The 16269-nt window shown below is 56.8% G+C and overlaps 2 protein-coding genes across 5 annotated transcripts; one reads left to right on the top strand and one right to left on the bottom strand.

Annotated features, from left to right (window-relative positions):
• Nucleotides 1-1391: 1391 nt before the first annotated feature.
• On the top strand, nucleotides 1392-7789 carry ATG4D (autophagy related 4D cysteine peptidase). 2 transcript variants are annotated; one of them, XM_036847115.1, is made up of 10 exons: nucleotides 1619-2021; nucleotides 2581-2664; nucleotides 2746-2919; nucleotides 3185-3461; nucleotides 3535-3599; nucleotides 5040-5170; nucleotides 6225-6303; nucleotides 6380-6456; nucleotides 6534-6653; nucleotides 7250-7789. In XM_036847115.1, the coding sequence occupies exons 1-10, from the start codon at nucleotides 1790-1792 to the stop codon at nucleotides 7430-7432; spliced, it is 1422 nt and encodes a 473-aa protein (XP_036703010.1). In that variant the 5' UTR covers nucleotides 1619-1789; the 3' UTR covers nucleotides 7433-7789. The 2 variants fall into 2 exon arrangements, with proteins under 2 accessions (XP_036703009.1, XP_036703010.1); XM_036847114.1 differs by lacking the exon at nucleotides 6534-6653 and having other exon boundaries at nucleotides 1392-2021.
• Nucleotides 7453-16223, bottom strand: KRI1 (KRI1 homolog). 3 transcript variants are annotated; one of them, XM_036847111.1, is made up of 19 exons: nucleotides 16092-16223; nucleotides 15903-15976; nucleotides 15030-15135; nucleotides 14423-14531; nucleotides 14116-14170; nucleotides 13980-14029; nucleotides 13586-13682; nucleotides 13418-13495; nucleotides 12994-13124; nucleotides 12291-12417; nucleotides 12110-12205; nucleotides 11837-12007; nucleotides 10926-11001; nucleotides 10743-10831; nucleotides 10531-10657; nucleotides 10315-10445; nucleotides 9335-9399; nucleotides 9122-9220; nucleotides 7453-8354 (listed from the first exon to the last, which is right to left on the bottom strand). In XM_036847111.1, exons 1-19 carry the CDS (start codon nucleotides 16183-16185, stop codon nucleotides 8015-8017), a joined length of 2115 nt encoding a protein of 704 aa, XP_036703006.1. In that variant the 5' UTR covers nucleotides 16186-16223; the 3' UTR covers nucleotides 7453-8014. The 3 variants fall into 3 exon arrangements, with proteins under 3 accessions (XP_036703006.1, XP_036703007.1, XP_036703008.1); XM_036847112.1 differs by having other exon boundaries at nucleotides 12291-12418; nucleotides 12998-13124; XM_036847113.1 differs by having other exon boundaries at nucleotides 13980-14026.
• Between the last annotated feature and the right edge of the window lie 46 nt (nucleotides 16224-16269).

Genomic DNA, 16269 nt, shown 5'->3' with positions numbered 1-16269 from the left:
AAAGAGGTTGAGGGACAGCCCTGCAGATATCTCAGGGAAGAGAAGTCTAGGCAGAGGCAACAGCAAGTGCAAAGGTCTTGAGGTGGATTGGTACCTGTTAAATTTGAGGAAGGAGGCAGGTGTGTGGTTGAAGGGAAGTGAATGAGAGGAGAACCGAAGGTGGGAAAGTCAGGGAGGTGACTGTACTTTTGTGCCTTCTTCACATTGCACGCCCTCGTCTAAATCCTTCATCCAGCTTCCTTCTGCCTGCTGAGGACAGAGCCCGTGGACTGGCCACTAGAGGCCACAGTCCGTGGGCTGGCCACTAGAGGCCGCCCTCTCTGTGCTTCCCAGGGCACTCATCCTGCCTTTGAGGTCATGATTGGCTTTCGCTGAGCCCTAACTGTGCCTCAGATGCCTCGCTAAGCGCTTTACCAGAATGAACTCAGCTCGTCCTCCTAACATTCCCCTGAGTTAGAGGCACTGAAAAATTTTTAGTTTTCTTGAGGTATAACTGACATACAACAAGCCACACAGTTTTTTTTTTTTTTTTTTTTTTTTTTTTTTTAATTAATTTATTTATTTATTTATTTTTGGCTGTGTTGGGTCTTCGTTTCTGTGCGAGGGCTTTCTCTAGTTGTGGCAAGCGGGGGCCACTCTTCATCGCGGTGCGCGGGCCGCTCACTATCGCGGCCTCTCTTGTTGCGGAGCACAAGCTCCAGACGCGCAGGCTCAGTAATTGCGGCTCACGGGCCCAGTTGCTCCGCGGCATGTGGGATCTTCCCAGACCAGGGCTCGAACCCGTGTCCCCTGCATTGGCAGGCAGATTCTCAACCACTGCGCCACCATGGAAGCCCCACACAGTTTTAATGTGTACAATCCGTTGCGCTTTCACATGCTGGAAACCATCACCACAATCAAGATACTAAACACATCCTAAGCCCTTTTTTATCCCTCGCTCCCACCTCTCCCCACCCCACCCCCAGGCAACCACTGATCTGCTTTCTATGACTATAGATGAGGTTGCATTTTCTAGAGTTTAAATAAATGGGACCAGCGAGTATATACTCTTCTTTTTGTCTGGCTTCTTTCCCTCAGCAAAATTAGGAAGATTCGTTTATGTCGTTGAGTGTATTTGAGCCCTTCTGCTCCCGGGGAAACTAAAGCACGTAGGGGTGTGGCTTGAAGGGGGAGTTTGGGGGAGTGGGTGTCAGGCACAGGTTTGGCCCCCGACCGAGGCGGGTCTTGGGTGCGCAGCCCGCAGAGCAGCGCTCTGATCCTCTGGCGGACGTGGGCAGATGCCAACCGCGTAGGGGCCCCGCCTGGGGGTCGGTGCCCCAGCGCACGGAGGGGGCGGGGCCGGGCGGGGCGGGGCCGGAACCGGCGAGGGGCGGGGCCTGGCGCGGGGCTTCCCGGCTCTGGGGCCTCCGATAAGGACCTCCAGGGCCTCGGCCGCGTCTGGGCTCTGCGATACGGCGGGCGGTGGAGGGGGTCGCGGGGCGCCGCAGGGAGGCACGGCGTCAAGAGGTCCCAGCGCGGCCACAGGGGACTGGGGCCGGGGACCCAGGCTGGGGGCCGGGCTTGGGCGGGGCGTCCGGCTGTGTCAAGCCCGCCTCCCTCCCGGGGCCAGGGCCGCTAAAATGGCGGCGGCGGCGGCGGTGACACCGTCCCGCACAGGGCCCGGGGGCCTGGTCGCCGTGCTGGGGGCCCACTAGCGCCTTCCTGGGCGCCCGCGTCCTGGCCGCGTCCTGGCCCCTGGGGCGCTCGAGCGCGGCCCCTGGGGCCCTCGGTCAGCCCTCCCGGCGTGCCCATGAACTCCGTGTCGCCGGCCGCAGCTCAGTACCGGAGCGGGAGCCAGGAGGACGCGCGCAGCCCCGAGGGCCGCAGGCCACGGCGCCCCCGAACCCCGGACCCCAACGGCCTGGGGCCCTCCGGAGCTAGCGGCCCCGCTCTTGCGTCGCCGGGGACCGGCCCGGGGGAGCCGGACGAAGTGGACAAGTTTAAAGCGAAGTTCCTGACAGCCTGGAACAACGTCAAGTACGGTGAGGAGGGGGCGGGCCCCGGGGTTGGGTTCTGAGGTGGGAGCGAGCTGAGGGTTCAGGCGGGCCGGGGGCTTGGAGGTCGGTGGGAGTCAAGGAGAACCAGACCCTGCGCCTGTCAAGTATTCCACCCTTTGCTCCCCTCCCGTGAGTCACCTGTGTGGGTCGGTCCCCCGCCCTGCCCTGCCCAGAGCGGGCCGCTGGCTGGCAGGTCCAAAGGGGAATGTGTTTACAAGCCTCAGTCGATTCCCCATGTGACCTTGGGCAGGGTTTTTTGTTTCCCTGTGCCTCCAGTTTCCTCCTCTGTAAAATGGGTACAATAATCAGCCGTGCTTTGATTCATCCCGAATTAACGGCAGACATGCATATGGCTGTTACTAGGGGCCCCGCCTCCATCCAGGAGAAATGTAGCACGGATTCCCAAGAGCCTTCCCTGAGATAGGAACTAGGATAGTCCCCATCACACAGATGGGAGAATTTAAGCGCTGTTGCTGCCCTGTTAGGTTGCGTGTCTGCCAAGCAAGTGCTTCATCTTGCTGGACACTGCCCCATGTCTCCCCAGGTTGGGCAGTCAAAAGCCGGACCAGCTTTAGCAAGATCTCCAGCGTCCATCTCTGTGGCCGCCGCTACCGCTTTGAGGGCGAGGGTGAGCTGGTGGCCCCTGGCTAGGGTTGGAGGAGTCCCCCAGGGCTGTTTCTGGTGGCAACTGACAAGCCTGCTCTTGTAGGTGACATCCAGCGTTTCCAGCGGGACTTTGTGTCTCGCCTATGGTTCACATACCGCCGGGACTTCCCACCTCTTGCTGGGGGCCGCCTGACCTCCGACTGTGGCTGGGGATGCATGTTACGGAGCGGGCAGATGATGCTAGCTCAGGGACTGCTGCTGCACTTCCTGCCCAGAGGTGAGCGGTGGAGGGGGCGTAGCGCCCTCCACAGGTCAGCAGTGTTAGAACTGTTTGTAAACAAAGAGTTTAAAGTCATGTAAAGTAAGCTTGTGGGGGGGCGGGGAGTGAGAGTTGTTTAGAAAATAAGTTGAAGGAATGTGAAAATTGTAGTTAAACACGGCATGTCTGGAGCAGTAGAGTTGTGTGTAAATCATGGATAGTGGGAACTGTGCCCCACCCCCCTACACCATCGCCATTTGACTCTTAACTCCATCCCTACCAGACTGGACGTGGTCCCTGGGCGCGGGCCTGGGCCCCCCTGAGCCATCGGGGTTGGCCTCTCCCAACCGGTACCGTGGGCCTGCCCACTGGATGCCTCCGCGCTGGGCCCAGGCTGCCCCTGAGCCGGAGCAGGAGCGCCGGCACCGGCAGATTGTATCGTGGTTCGCTGACCATCCCTGGGCCCCCTTCGGCCTACACCGGCTGGTGGAGCTTGGGCAGAGCTCGGGCAAGAAGGCAGGGGACTGGTATGGGCCGTCCCTGGTGGCGCACATACTCAGGTGAGGGCCGCTGCAGGGGACACGGGAGCTACTGGGTACCCCCCGGAACTCAGGCCTTTCCTCCCATCCCCAGGAAAGCTGTGGAGAGCTGCTCAGAGGTCACCCGCCTGGTGGTGTACGTTTCTCAGGACTGCACAGGTAAGGGGCTGGGAGCCAAGGTCACAGGGTTCTCACCCTGAGCCAGTCACTACCTCAGCTGCCTCTTAGGACCCACATTCCTCAGATGCTGAAACAAGCTCTGCGGCAGAGGGACCCTTGGAAAGGATTCGAGGCCCACACTGGGTCGGGGTGCTCTGGGTTCCTTCACTCCCTCTGGAACCAGGAGAGGAGACTTAAGGGGCTTCTCCCTGAGCGGTAGAATAAAAGACACAGGAATTCCTCTCGCAGGTCCAACTCACTCTTACTGTGTAAACAGTTCGAACATGTACGAAAGTCGGGTCTCCTCTGCCTCATAGGGTTGTCATGAGGATTAAGTGAGTCAGTGATAAAAGTAAAACCCTTAGGATAGTGCTTCTCACATAGTAAGTATTCACTAAATATTAGCTATTATTGTTATTATTCCCTCCAAAACAGTTCAGGAGAGCCTTTTTCTTAGTCTGTTAGGGCTGCTGTAACAAAAATATCATAGACCAGGGAATTCCCTGGCGGTCCAGTGGTTAGGACTCGGCGCTTTCACTGCCGGGGCCCTGGTTGATCCCCCGTCGGGGAACTCATATCCCACAAGCTGTGCGGCATGGCCAAAAAAACAAAACAAAACAAAACAAACCATAGACTGGGTGGCTTGTGAACAACAGGAATTTATTTTTCATAATTCTGGAGGCTGGGGAGGCTGGGAAGTCCAAGGACAAGGCACTGGCAGTTTTCGTGTCTGTTGGGAGCCCACTTCCTGGTTCATTCTGCTGTGTCTTCAGGTAGCAAAAGGGGCAAGTGAGCTCTCTGGGGTCCCTTTTATAAGGGCAGTGATTTCACTCCTGACCTAATCCCCTCCCAAAGGCCCCACTTCCTAATTTCATCACCTTGGGGGGTAAGATTTCAACATACGAATTTAGAGGGGGGCACAAGCATTCAGACCGTAGCAGCTGTGTCTCCGGAAAGGGTTGAATGCACTGTTCTGGGAGCCAGGAGGGGGCTCACATAGCCACAAGGGAGGAGGCGGGAGAGGAGAAACCAGCAGACGGGACTTGAGGAGGGACACACAGGAACTTTCAGCTGACTGGCGGGTTGCTCAGCGCTCCCATTTCCATCTTAGCAAACCCAGGCGCCGAGTCGGGGAGGACTAGAGGCCCTCTGGGCTGCGGGGAAGGCTCTCCAACTCCTCCTAGCTTTACATTGTTTGTCTAAATCTCAGGACCTCAGTTGCCCGCTCTGTAAAATGGGGATGTCCACACCTGCCTGGAGGCCCTGGGATTGTCTGAGGGAGCTTGGGGTGGGGGGACACTGGAAAGGTGCTTTTCCGCCAATGACAGGAGTGTCATCCCAAGAGGCTGCTCAGGCAGGGTTGGTCCTCTGAGGATGGAGGACCGTACTCTGAGGCTTGAAGGGCCGGAGAGAATGTGACCTGCTGCCCTGTCCTTCCAGTGTACAAGGCGGATGTGGCACGCCTGGTGGCCAGGCCAGACCCCACAGCTGAGTGGAAGTCCGTGGTCATCCTGGTGCCAGTGCGGCTGGGTGGCGAGACTCTCAACCCCGTGTACGTGCCCTGCGTGAAGGTAGGTTCTACCAGATTCTACCATGCCTCCCCCCAGGAGCCCTGCAGACTTTTTCAGCTTGGGTTAGGTGTTTATGCTTCCTTCATCTCTTCATCGGTTTATCCAGTAGTTACGGAGCACCAATTATGTGCCAAGAACTGTCCCAGCTGCTGGGGATTCAGAGGTGAACAGGCAACAACTGATGCCCTCTGGGAACAGACGTTCTAATGGGGGAATAACAGGAAGTGTATGTGGAACCAAACTGACAGCTGTGGTGTTACAACTCGGACTCTAAAGGAACCAAAATTAACACGATGAAGGGCAGATGCAGGTGGCTGCACAGCCTAGGAAAGCCCCTCTCTAGCCAGAAGCCAAGTGAGAAGCCAGAGGAGGAGTGTTCCAGGCAAAAGGAACAGCAAGGCTGGAAAGACCCTGGTGTGTTTACACCCAGAATAAAGGCCAAAGATCTCTCCACAGCCCACAAGGCCCTGTACCATCTGCCCACACTCTCCAACTCACTTCATTCTGCTCCGGCTATACAGGCCTCTTCACTGTTCTCAGAAGACACCTGCCTCAGAGCCTTTGCACTTGTTGTTCCCATCACTTGGAGCGCTCTTTCCCAAGATGCACTTTTTTTTTTTTTTTTAACATCTTTATTGGAGTATAATTGCTTTACAATGGTGTGTTAGTTTCTGCTCTGTAACAAAGTGAATCAGCTATACATATCCCAAGATGCACTCTTAACTCCCTTAACTCTTTGCTAAAACATCATCTCTCAGTGAGGCCTTTTCCTGATTCCCCTATTTAAAATTGCAAAGCCTTCTTCCCGCCTTTATTCTTTCTCCAGAGTGTTACCGCCTTGTGACACGTGACGTAACTTGCTCATCTTGTTCCTTGTTCTCCCGCGCTAGAACATCAGCTGCATAAGGGCAGGGTTTTGCCTGTCTTGGTCACTGCTGCCCCTCAGGGCCCAGCACAGGCTTGGGTTTGTACACATTGGGCCTTTGCTATGCATTTGTTGACAGTGACAGCACCTGCTGTGGGTCCTTACCTTCACCCGCTTTCTTCCCTGCAGGAGCTCCTGCGTTCAGAGCTGTGCCTTGGCATCATGGGGGGCAAGCCACGCCACTCACTGTACTTCATTGGCTATCAGGGTAGGCCCACCCCATCCTGCTTCATCCTACCCCACCTTACCCTCTCCCACCCCTGCTCACGCTTCCTCCCCTGCAGATGACTTCCTCCTCTACCTGGACCCTCACTACTGCCAGCCCACTGTGGATGTCAGCCAGGCTGACTTCCCCCTAGAGGTGAGCTGGGATCCCCAGGGTGGGGTTGGAGGCCTGTGGAGGGTTCCCCCCGAGCCTCCCTTGTTTGTCTGCCCCAGTCCTTCCATTGCACCTCACCCCGCAAGATGGCCTTTGCCAAGATGGACCCGAGCTGTACTGTGGGGTTCTATGCTGGAGACAGGAAGGAGTTTGAGACGCTCTGCTCAGAGCTGACCAGGGTGAGCAAGGCATGCTGGAGGGTGGGAGGCAAAGGGCAGGGCTAGGGTAGAAGAGGAACAGAGGCTTTGAGGCCAGCAGACCTGGCAAGGCCACGTCCAGGCTTTGTTAAGATTATTATCCTGACCACAAGCTGCAAAAGCCCAGCTCTAATTAGAGCAAAAAGAGGCATGAAATGAAAAATTTAAGGGGACAGCTGCTTCCAGGGGGTCAAGTGGTAGGACCCTGCCTTGTCCTTTGGCTCTGTTTTCCTATCAAGGCTTTACCCTTATGGCGGCAAGAAGTGGCCACCAGGCTCCCTGGGCGCCTACGATTTAGTTCAGTGGAAAGGGAGCCCCACCTTCTCAGCAGAGAAAATCCCAGGGCTGAAAATCCCACAGCTGTGGTTCATTGGCTGCACAGGGTCATGTGCTCATCACTGAGCCAATCACTATAGCCAGGGCACAGAAGGTGCTGATTGGCTGGCCTGCATCACTGCCCTGGCGGGATGGGAGTTGAGTTCGGGAAGCACCTGATAAATATACCTGTTAAGATAATTATACCTACTAGGGTAATTAACATAGCTTGGGGGCTGAGCTGTTCTCTCTCCTCCCACCAGGTCCTCAGCTCCTCCTCAGCCACAGAGCGATACCCCATGTTCACCCTGGTTGAGGGCCATGCTCAGGACCACAGCCTGGATGACCTCTGCTCCCAGCCCTCCCAGCCGCCACTGCGGCTCCCTCGCACAGGCCGGCTTCTCAAGGCTAAACGCCCAAGCTCTGAGGACTTTGTGTTTTTATGAAGGGAGGGGATGAGGGAGAAGACACGACCCTATTTATTTTTTTATTTATGTCACGCTGGGTGCGGGAGCTTGAACTCCCCCCCTGACAAGTGCAGCTGAGAGAAGTCCAGGAAGCCTCCGGGCCGGGGCCATTCAGCCAGGAACAGAGCCCGCACACCTGCCTCCCACCAGCTGGGCCCTCCTCACCGGGCAGGGAGGGAGGGCCCCCGGGCACCCACTCAGGGCCTGACTCAGTACTGTAGTTTGCACTGGACCGTCCATGCCCCTCACTGGTCCCAATGCCCCCATCCTGCCAAGGGCTGGTGGGAGGGAGGAGGGGCTGTGACCAATGGGGGCTAATAAAGCCGTTTGACTTGACCTTGGCTATGGCTGGGCCCAGCATTTGAGGGATGGGGCTCAGGGTATGTCTCAAGGTGAGGTTCCAAGTCATCTGGGGAAGCTTACTGAGTAGGCCTGAGCTTTCACATCTCTAAGATGGGAAGACTCCCTTGCCCACAGGTAGATGTGAGGGTCTATACAGTCAATAAGAGGGGGCTTGATTGAAGGGGAGGAGCCCCAAGGCCCCTGCAGGCTCCCTTGAGCTCAGGGGTGGCTCTTAGGCCCCTGCTGCTTCCTCCGTTGCCGGCCCAGCTGGCGGAAGTGCAGCCGTTTGGGGTTGAGGCCAAAGGCCTGCAGTCTCTGGCGGCTGAACTCGCGTCCACCAAGTGTTACTGTGGGGCCCAGGAGACGTGCCTTCTTGCCCCTCCTCTGCCTCCGGGGGGCCGGCTTCTCGGTGGGTGTCGCAGGGGCTGCCTCTTCCTGTACTGGGGGGCTCTCAGGCTGGGGCCACTTCCCACAGGCCCCATCGGGTGCCAGCAGCTGCCCCTGTGGGCCAGCTTTGTCTCTCTGTGGCTTCCCTGTGGCTTCTGTGGGCATCTCTGTCCTGGAGGAGGAAGGCGTGGCTCAGCCCAGGCCAGTCACAATTAGGCTTTCCATCCCCCATTTTTATAGATGTAAAAAGGAGAGGCTCAGAACTCGGGGGCCTGGACTTCCTTGGCGGTCCAGTGGTTAAGACTCCGTGCCTCCACTGCAGGAGGCGCGGGTTCAATCCCTGGTCAGGGAACTGAGATCCCACATGCCGCACGGCGCGGCCAAAAATAAAAAAAAACAATTCAGGGGCCTGCCTGGGACTCAAACGTGGGTCTAATGCAATACCAAACTGGGAGTTTTCTACTGAACTCTGAAGCTGGATTGTGTCACTGACAATTTTGATCGTTGAGCCTGGGCCTACACTAAGCTCTTCACACAAATTAACTCACTTTAGCTTTACATCAACTCCGTGAGCTTTTATCACTCCTGATTTATAGATCAGGAAATAACAGGCATAATAACAAGAGCTAATACCTATCCAGAACTTACTGTTTTAAGCACTGTACCTGAATTAATTCACTTAATCCTCAAAAAACAGAAAAACCCAACAAGAAGTGAGCCATCTTTATCCCCATTTTATAAATAAGGAAGCAGGCCCAGAGGGAAAGTGACTTACCCAACGTCACACAGCTACAGCCCAGCCAGGACTTGATACCCAGGTATCAGAGAAGGGAAACCCCATTCCCAAGGTCATGTGACAGATGGCTGACAGAGCATGACTCAAACCTGGGCCTGGCAGGCCCCCAAGCCCACCCACCCCCTACAACCAGCAATACTTACTCCTCTGGGCAGAGTGACTTGAAGATCTGCCTCTTTTTCCATACGTTCTGGGCCTTCTGGCTGTACGCCCTCTTGTCCTGCAGCTCCTCCTGCTCCGACCTGCAGGCGCCCGGCAGACACACCTGTCACTGGGTGCTCTGGGTGGTGCCCATGCTTGCCTTCAGCCTGCCCGCCCCTCCTCCCGGGGCACCTGGCCCAGCCCCACCCCATCACCTGTACATGCAGGTCTTCTTCAGGGAGCACCACCGGTTCAGCTCCTTGTCATCGGCAGTGAGGATCTGCAAGGGCAGGGAGAGTGGGGTCCCACTCGTGAGCCTCAGGGGGCCCTGACTCTTAAGCCTTAGTCACCTCATGGGTCAAAGCAGGGTAATGCTAGTTCCACCCAGCAGAAATGTCATGATGGTGAGAAAGAACTGATTTCTGCAGAGGCTAATTGATTTTTTTGTTTTTGGGGGCATCGGATGGGGAAACTGAGGCTCAGAGAGGGGATCCTTGCCCCAAGTCACATGGCCAGGAAGTGGCTACTCTCAGATTACAGTTTGGGCCCTTGAGCCCTGACCCATGCACTGTGGTCCCAGCAGCCTCAGACCAGGGCAGGGGTCTCCATGCCAATGACTGGGTTTGCTAATTACAGATGAGGCCCAGGTTCCTCACTTATGAGTTGGGCACCCCCTTAGAACCTGCTGGAAGGTCGTCAGGAAGATGAAGTGAATGCAGATGTTATAAGCTCAATAAACATTGTCTATTTTTACTGTCAAGCATCCATAGCCGTTGTGGCTAAGGCGCAAGTGACATTCAAAGCATATTTTTTTCACATCCACATCCATGAGGTGGGGCTGTTATGAGGCTCATTTTACAGATGGGGAAACCTAGGCACAGAGGCTTAAGTCACATGTCCAAGGTTATACAGCTGGTGAGCAGCTGAGCCAGAATTTGAACCTGTGTCAAGTCTTAATGGTCACCCTGTTGCCGATATACGGTAACAGAATTAAAACTAATATTTACTGGGGCCTGTTGTGGGCAAAGCACTGTTTGAGCCCCTGCCTCACAGAAACCCTTTGAGGCAGGTAATATTATTAGTACTGTCATTAGCACTATTATTCCTATTGTTTTCGAGATGAAAAAACAGGCCGTGTCACAGCACAGATGGCCCCAGGCTCCCCCTTGCCTAGCGGGTGCCCCCAGGGTCCCACCTCCTCGGTGCTGAGCCCGAAGTCGCAGGGCACCACCGTGCGGTACTTGAAGCGACAGGGCAGGTCATCGATGATGTCCTCGTAGTCCAGCCGGTAATACTCGTCCAGGTACTCCTCGAATGTCTTGTCCCCTGAGCGGGGACAGAGCCAGGCTGCCGGGGTGTGCCGGGCCCCGTGGAGCCCCTGCCTGCCCACGGCCGCCCACCCGGGCCTCACCAGGGTCAAACACAGGCTTCTCCTGCCCCACGGCTGTGGCGAAGGGCGACTTTCGCTTCTTCTTGCCCAACGAAGGAGCCTTGCGCTGCTTCTTCTGAGGCCGGCTGGGGTCATAGTCGGCATCCATCTGCCAGGACGCGCAGGTCAGGCCTGCCCTTGCGGTCCTCGGGACCCTCTGAGGACCCCCAGATCCCCGCGCCCAGGGCACCTACATTGAAGTCGGGGTCCTCGCAGTGCGGCTCCTGCTGGCTCCAAGCTCCACCCTGCTCCGGCCCAGCCCAGGTGTCCCAGTTCCAGTCGTCTGATTCCAGAGCACAGGCAGGCAGGGGTGGGCTGGGGGGTCAGGTCAGGCCAAGCATCCCCCGCCCCCAGCCCACTGCCCCAGGTGACCTCACCTTCAAGCCCTTCCTCTTCCTCAAACTGTGGCTTCTCCTCCTCCATGGTTCCGTAGTACTTGTCCCCGAAGCACTTCTGCAGGGTCGGGGCCGGGAGGGTGAGCAGGGCCCACTCCCCCCAGATGGCAGTACTCCTGCACCTTACATGGCCTCCCAGCACCCCCCTCAGCTCCTGATGTCGGGGGAACCCTGTGTGTCTGGGCCCCTCCACACCCACTTTTGGCTCATCTTGCTCCCTTGACCCCCCTGCTCTCTGCCCCCTGTTCCACTGGCTGGCAAAGGCAGATATTGCTAACTGTGCCATTTATAAGCACCTACTACATGCCAGACGCTGGGCTGCATCTCACTATGTTCTCACAAGCTCCCCAAGAGACAGAAACTACTGCTAAATATTGAGAAGCTGAAGCTCAGGACTGAGAAGCTTCTAGAAAGTGAAGGCTGAACTCTGACCACACAGCACCTACCCACTCCAGTTTTCACCTGGCCCACCTATGCATCCTTAGTCTCCTTCCTTGACCTCCCAGGCTTAGTCAGGGGCAGCTTTGCGGTGCCCGTGGTCCCCACTGCTCTCCCATCCAGCCCTCATCGCCTGTTCCAATGGCCTGAAGCTGTGTTTCCCCAAATACAACAATAAACACTAACGGCTCAATAAATGAGTTTAAAGGAAATACCGCGACCCAAAGTTCCTTGAGCATTTACCAAGTTAATTAACATTTAGTATTCCTCTCAGGGTATCTTTACAACAGCCCTGACGTAAATGCTGCAGTTAGACCCACTTTATACACAGAGACACAGGGTCAGAGAGGTCAAGTCACTTTTCTGAGGCCACACAGCCAGGAAGGGACTGCTGATTTCAGAGCCACGCTCTAAGCACTCGGCTGCACAGCCGGGCTGGGGCTCTGGGGCCACACCTGCATGAGCTGGTCGTGCTGGGTGGGGTCAAAGTCGTCCTCAAGGTCCTGCTCCTCAAAGCCCAGTGTCTCGTTGCCTGTGACCTGCCGCAGCCTCTCCAGCTTGGCCAGAATCTCCTTCCTCTTCAGGTTCTTCAGCTGCTTGAGTTCCTCCTGCTTCCTCGCTTTCTCCTGCAGGCGGCAGTTCACGGGAGAGGGAGGGTATGGGCTCCCCCCTCCCCCGGCAGGCTGGGCCCCTCCTCCTCACAGCGCACCGCCCCAACAGACACTCACCCTCCTCTTCCGCTCCCGCGTCTCTTCCCTCCTCTCCTTCCTGCGCTCGTCCTTTTGGCGCACGGAGGATGTGATGTTCCGAGGATAGGTCTTGACCTGTGGGCAGCAGAGATGATTCCAGGCTCTCCCGGCCTGGGCCCTGCGGGCCAGGTCCTCCCCGGAGCTGGCACTGGCCACCCACCGAGGCAGAGTCTGGCTCCTCGAAGCGGAAGTTGTACTTGTGCTCAAAGTCCTCCTGCTTCTTCAGAAACAGCTCCCCCTCGTCTGAGGAGTCATCCACGGCCAGCTGGACAGGGGGGCCAGGGACCCTGAGGGGCGAGATGGGATGGGACTGGGGGCGTCAGCCGAGCTCCTGCACTCCTGCGTACCAGCATATTAACTCATTTAATCCTCACAAGAACCCTCTGCTAGGGTGCCACCATTACCCCCATTTTATAGATGGGAAAACCGAGGCATGGAAATCCAGTGGCAGGGCCCCCTGGCTCCAGAGCCCGCACGCTGCAGCTTTTCCTCAAGAAAGGCTAACTCTTGTGGTCATCCATGTACAATGCTTGGTGTCAGTCTATTTATGTCTTGTAAAAATAAAATACAGTGTGTGTGTGTGTGAATAAAAAAAAAAAAAAAAAAAAAAAAAGAAAGGCTAACTCTGGGGAATTCCCTGGTGGTCCAGTGGTTAAGACTCACACTCCCACTGCAGGGGCCACAGGTTCAATCCCTGGTTGGGGAACTAAGATCCTGCATGCCACACGGCGCAGCCAAAAAGAAAAAGGAAAGAAAAGAAAGGCTAACTCTGCTACCATCTGTGTGAAAAAGTGTAAACGCCTGGTGCCTCTTCCTTTCTGGCCAGTGCTGGCTCCAGGCCCCTGGGGGACACGGCTACTCACCCTTCTTCTTCTCCTTCCTCCTCTTCCTCCTCATCTCCCTCCTCCTCGTAGCGTTTGTTGAGGATGTAATCCCGCAGGAAGCGCTCCCCCTCATCCAGCTCTGGGTTGTTCCAATACTCCTTGAGGTGAGTCTAGGGGTGAAGGGGGGGTGGGTAATAGGACCCGGATCAGGGACTCCGGGACAGGGAAGGAGCACAGATGTGGGCACCCAGTGGATTTGAGTGACTGCAGCTTCACAGCCAGCCTATGAAGTAGGTGGGCTAATCCTCATTTTATAGATGTAGAAGCTGAGTCCCAGAGAGGGGCACACCCCATCTTTAGAGAATGTGCTCCTGGCTACCCTCTCAAGGGCCGGTTTCCAGGGAAAGGTTGGATGGAGGCAGACCAGGTAGTAGTGGGTCAGGGACCATGAATGGGAACTCACCAGTTCTTTCAGGGTGTCGGGGTTCTGAATCTCCTTCTGCCCCTTCAGCCACTCGATGTAATCAGCATCCTCCTGGGCCTGGGGGGAAGGCCAGCGCTGAGGGTCTGTGGGAGCCCCGGGGCCCCCTCTCTGCCACCCACCCCCGTCTAGCTGGGCCCCAGCACCCACCTTCTCCTCTCTGCTTTTAGCGCGTTTCTGCAGCAACCCGGAGCCACCTTCCCCGGCACTGTCCTCGTCCTCACTGTCCTCCACAAATGCCCGGAAGCTGCCCGTGTGAGAGAACAAGCCTCAGGACGGGTGGGCTGGCCCTGCCTGCTGCCCCAAGACAAGCCCTGTCTACTAATCCCTGAGCTCGTCCTGACAAGCCCAGAGCTGTGCTGTGACATAGAGCCCATGACCAAGCCCATTTCACAGATGCAGAAACTGAGGCCCAGAGCGAGCAAAAGACATGCCCAAGGGCACATAGCCATTAAGTGACAGAGCTGGACTTGAACCCAGGCCCGCCCAACCTCAGAGCCTCAACTCCTTTCCATCTGGCCACTCAGCCAGCCCCAGGGCTCACCTTTCCTTCAGCTGTTTCTGTTCTTCCACATAACTTTTTGATGAGGTCTGCTGCAGAGAGAGTGACATGGGCCTCAGGCCCAGCCCTGAGGTTCCAAGCACCCCCAAGCCCCCCACCCAGCCTCCACCCCACTCACCTGGAGTCTCTGATTGGAGGCCTCCCCATCTGAATTCTCCTCATCGACATATTTGCTATATGAAGAAGGAAGAAGGCTTCAGAATAGACTCCCCATGGCCTGTCTGTCCCCATGGGGTAGGGGGCTGTGAAGAGCAACAGCTGGTGGAGGGGGCAGTGGGGTGCAGGCAGGTCACCAAGGCTCCTGCTCTCCAGGGTTCCCTCAACTCTGGTGAGTCACCAGCTTCTTCCCACCCCTACCCCTAAGTGCCTGATGTGTCCACCTGCCCTGGGAAAGTGGGAGCAGAGGGGTCAGGCTTTCTCCTTACCCTCCCTTCTCCAAGATAACCTTCCTCTCGTAGTCCTTCAGGTACATGGACTGCACCTTCTTTTGCTTCTCTTCAGCTGCTGGCTCCTCCTTACTGTCCGAGGACGATGCTGCGGGGACACCAGAAGACACCTGCCATCACCCACATCCACAAACCCCTTCCTCCCCCAGGCAGACAGTAAGACTGTGCTGGGCCACAGTCAGACCGAGGTTTCAAATCCCCGAGCCACTGGTTCCCAGCTATCAAAGAGGCATCACACTTGCTACTACCTGGAAGTACCTGGCAGTGATCATTCAGTGAATAATTCACACTCAGAACAGGGCCAAGCACACAGCCGTTATTAATGACAACAGGTCATAACCTAAGACACTCTGCTAAGCGGTTTTTTTGTTTCGGTTTTTTTGCCTTGCCGCGTGGCATGCCGGATCTTAGTTCCCCACCAGGGATTGAACCCGTGCCCCCTGCAGTAGAAGAATGGAGTCTTAACCACTGGACTGCCAGGGAAGTCCCTTTGCTAATCAGTTTTGACCTGTGGAGATCCATTAAACCGTCAGAACCGCCTATAAAGCAATGAGGAATCTGGGCCTCAGGAGAAGCAGTCCCAGACCTGTTCTCTGATAGAAGGTGGCATCTTTCTGATAGATGCGCGGATCCTTCTTCTTCAGTAAGGAGAGGGTCCTGTAAAAGTCACGCTCCTGCTGAGTGTCAAATTCCTAGGGCAGGAAAAGGGGTGGGGACAGACTTCAGAAAAGGGCTGTGATGGGGGCAGTAAGCAACAGGGGCAGGTGGGCTGAGAGTGTGTGGGAATTAGTGTGCATAGAGGGGTATATGTTAGGAGGAAGGAAGGGGGGGAATCCGGCTGGGTAGAGGCAGGTGGGGGTGGAGGGCTGGATCTGAATGGGGGAGGTGGTCAATTAGGTGGAGGAAGGAGAGGGGCCCTCTTGGGGGTGGGCCACACATAGGTACGGGATATGAGACAGAGGAAGGTAGCAGGCAAGGGGGTGGGTGGTACTTTCTGGTATAAACAAGGGATGGACAACCTAGGGGCAAGTGGGCAGAGGGCACATAAGAACAGAGAGGAAGGGCTAGACTGCTCAGTGAGGCTGGAAAGATCAGGGCTGATATGGGGAAAACCTGGGTGCCCCATGTGGCACACGGATGCCCCACTCTGGGGACAGAGGCAGACACGGAGAAATGGTTAAACTGTTAGGGACGAAAATGTGGACAGAGGGTTCACACCTCACAGATCAAGATGGGCAGGTAGATCCGAGGTAGGGGAGGGGAAGTAGGGGAGATCTGCCCACTCCCTGGGGATGGGGAGGGCGCTGTCTGTCCCTCATGGAAATGGGGGGTGGGAGATGGACGCTCCCGTACGGCGCGATGGGGTTGGGGGTTAGCCGCCCCCTATAAGTCGGGGCCGGGATGCGGTGGGGGGCTTGGACACCTCCCGCAAGTCCGGGAGGGAGGCGGGGAAGCTCACCACGCGCTCGTCGCCGGAGTCAGACTCGGAGCTGGAGTCGCCGCAGCTGTCCCTATCCCCATAGCGATCTTTCACTGTGGGGCACAGATGGGATCCCCCCCCCAGCTCAGCCTGGGGAACCAGATCAACCCCCACTTCCCGACCGCCCTGCACTCGCCGGCGCCCCGCGCGCATGCGCCCCGCACTCACGCCGCTGCAGCTCCTCGCGCTCCCGGTAGCGGCCGTACCGCGCGGCGAACGCCGCGTTCACCCGCAGGGGTGACGACCCGCGCGGCTCCGGCATGGCGGTTCTACGACCCACTGCGCACGCGTGTGGAGAGCCCCCACCCCCAGGAGGCGGGGCTGCTCAGTAGCTAGCTTTAAATGG

This window comes from Balaenoptera musculus, chromosome 3, assembly GCF_009873245.2.
Source record: "Balaenoptera musculus isolate JJ_BM4_2016_0621 chromosome 3, mBalMus1.pri.v3, whole genome shotgun sequence".
Lineage (NCBI taxonomy): Eukaryota > Metazoa > Chordata > Mammalia > Artiodactyla > Balaenopteridae > Balaenoptera > Balaenoptera musculus.
The sequence above is the reverse complement of the archived record's forward strand: the minus strand, read 5'-3'. Positions and strand labels throughout refer to the sequence as shown.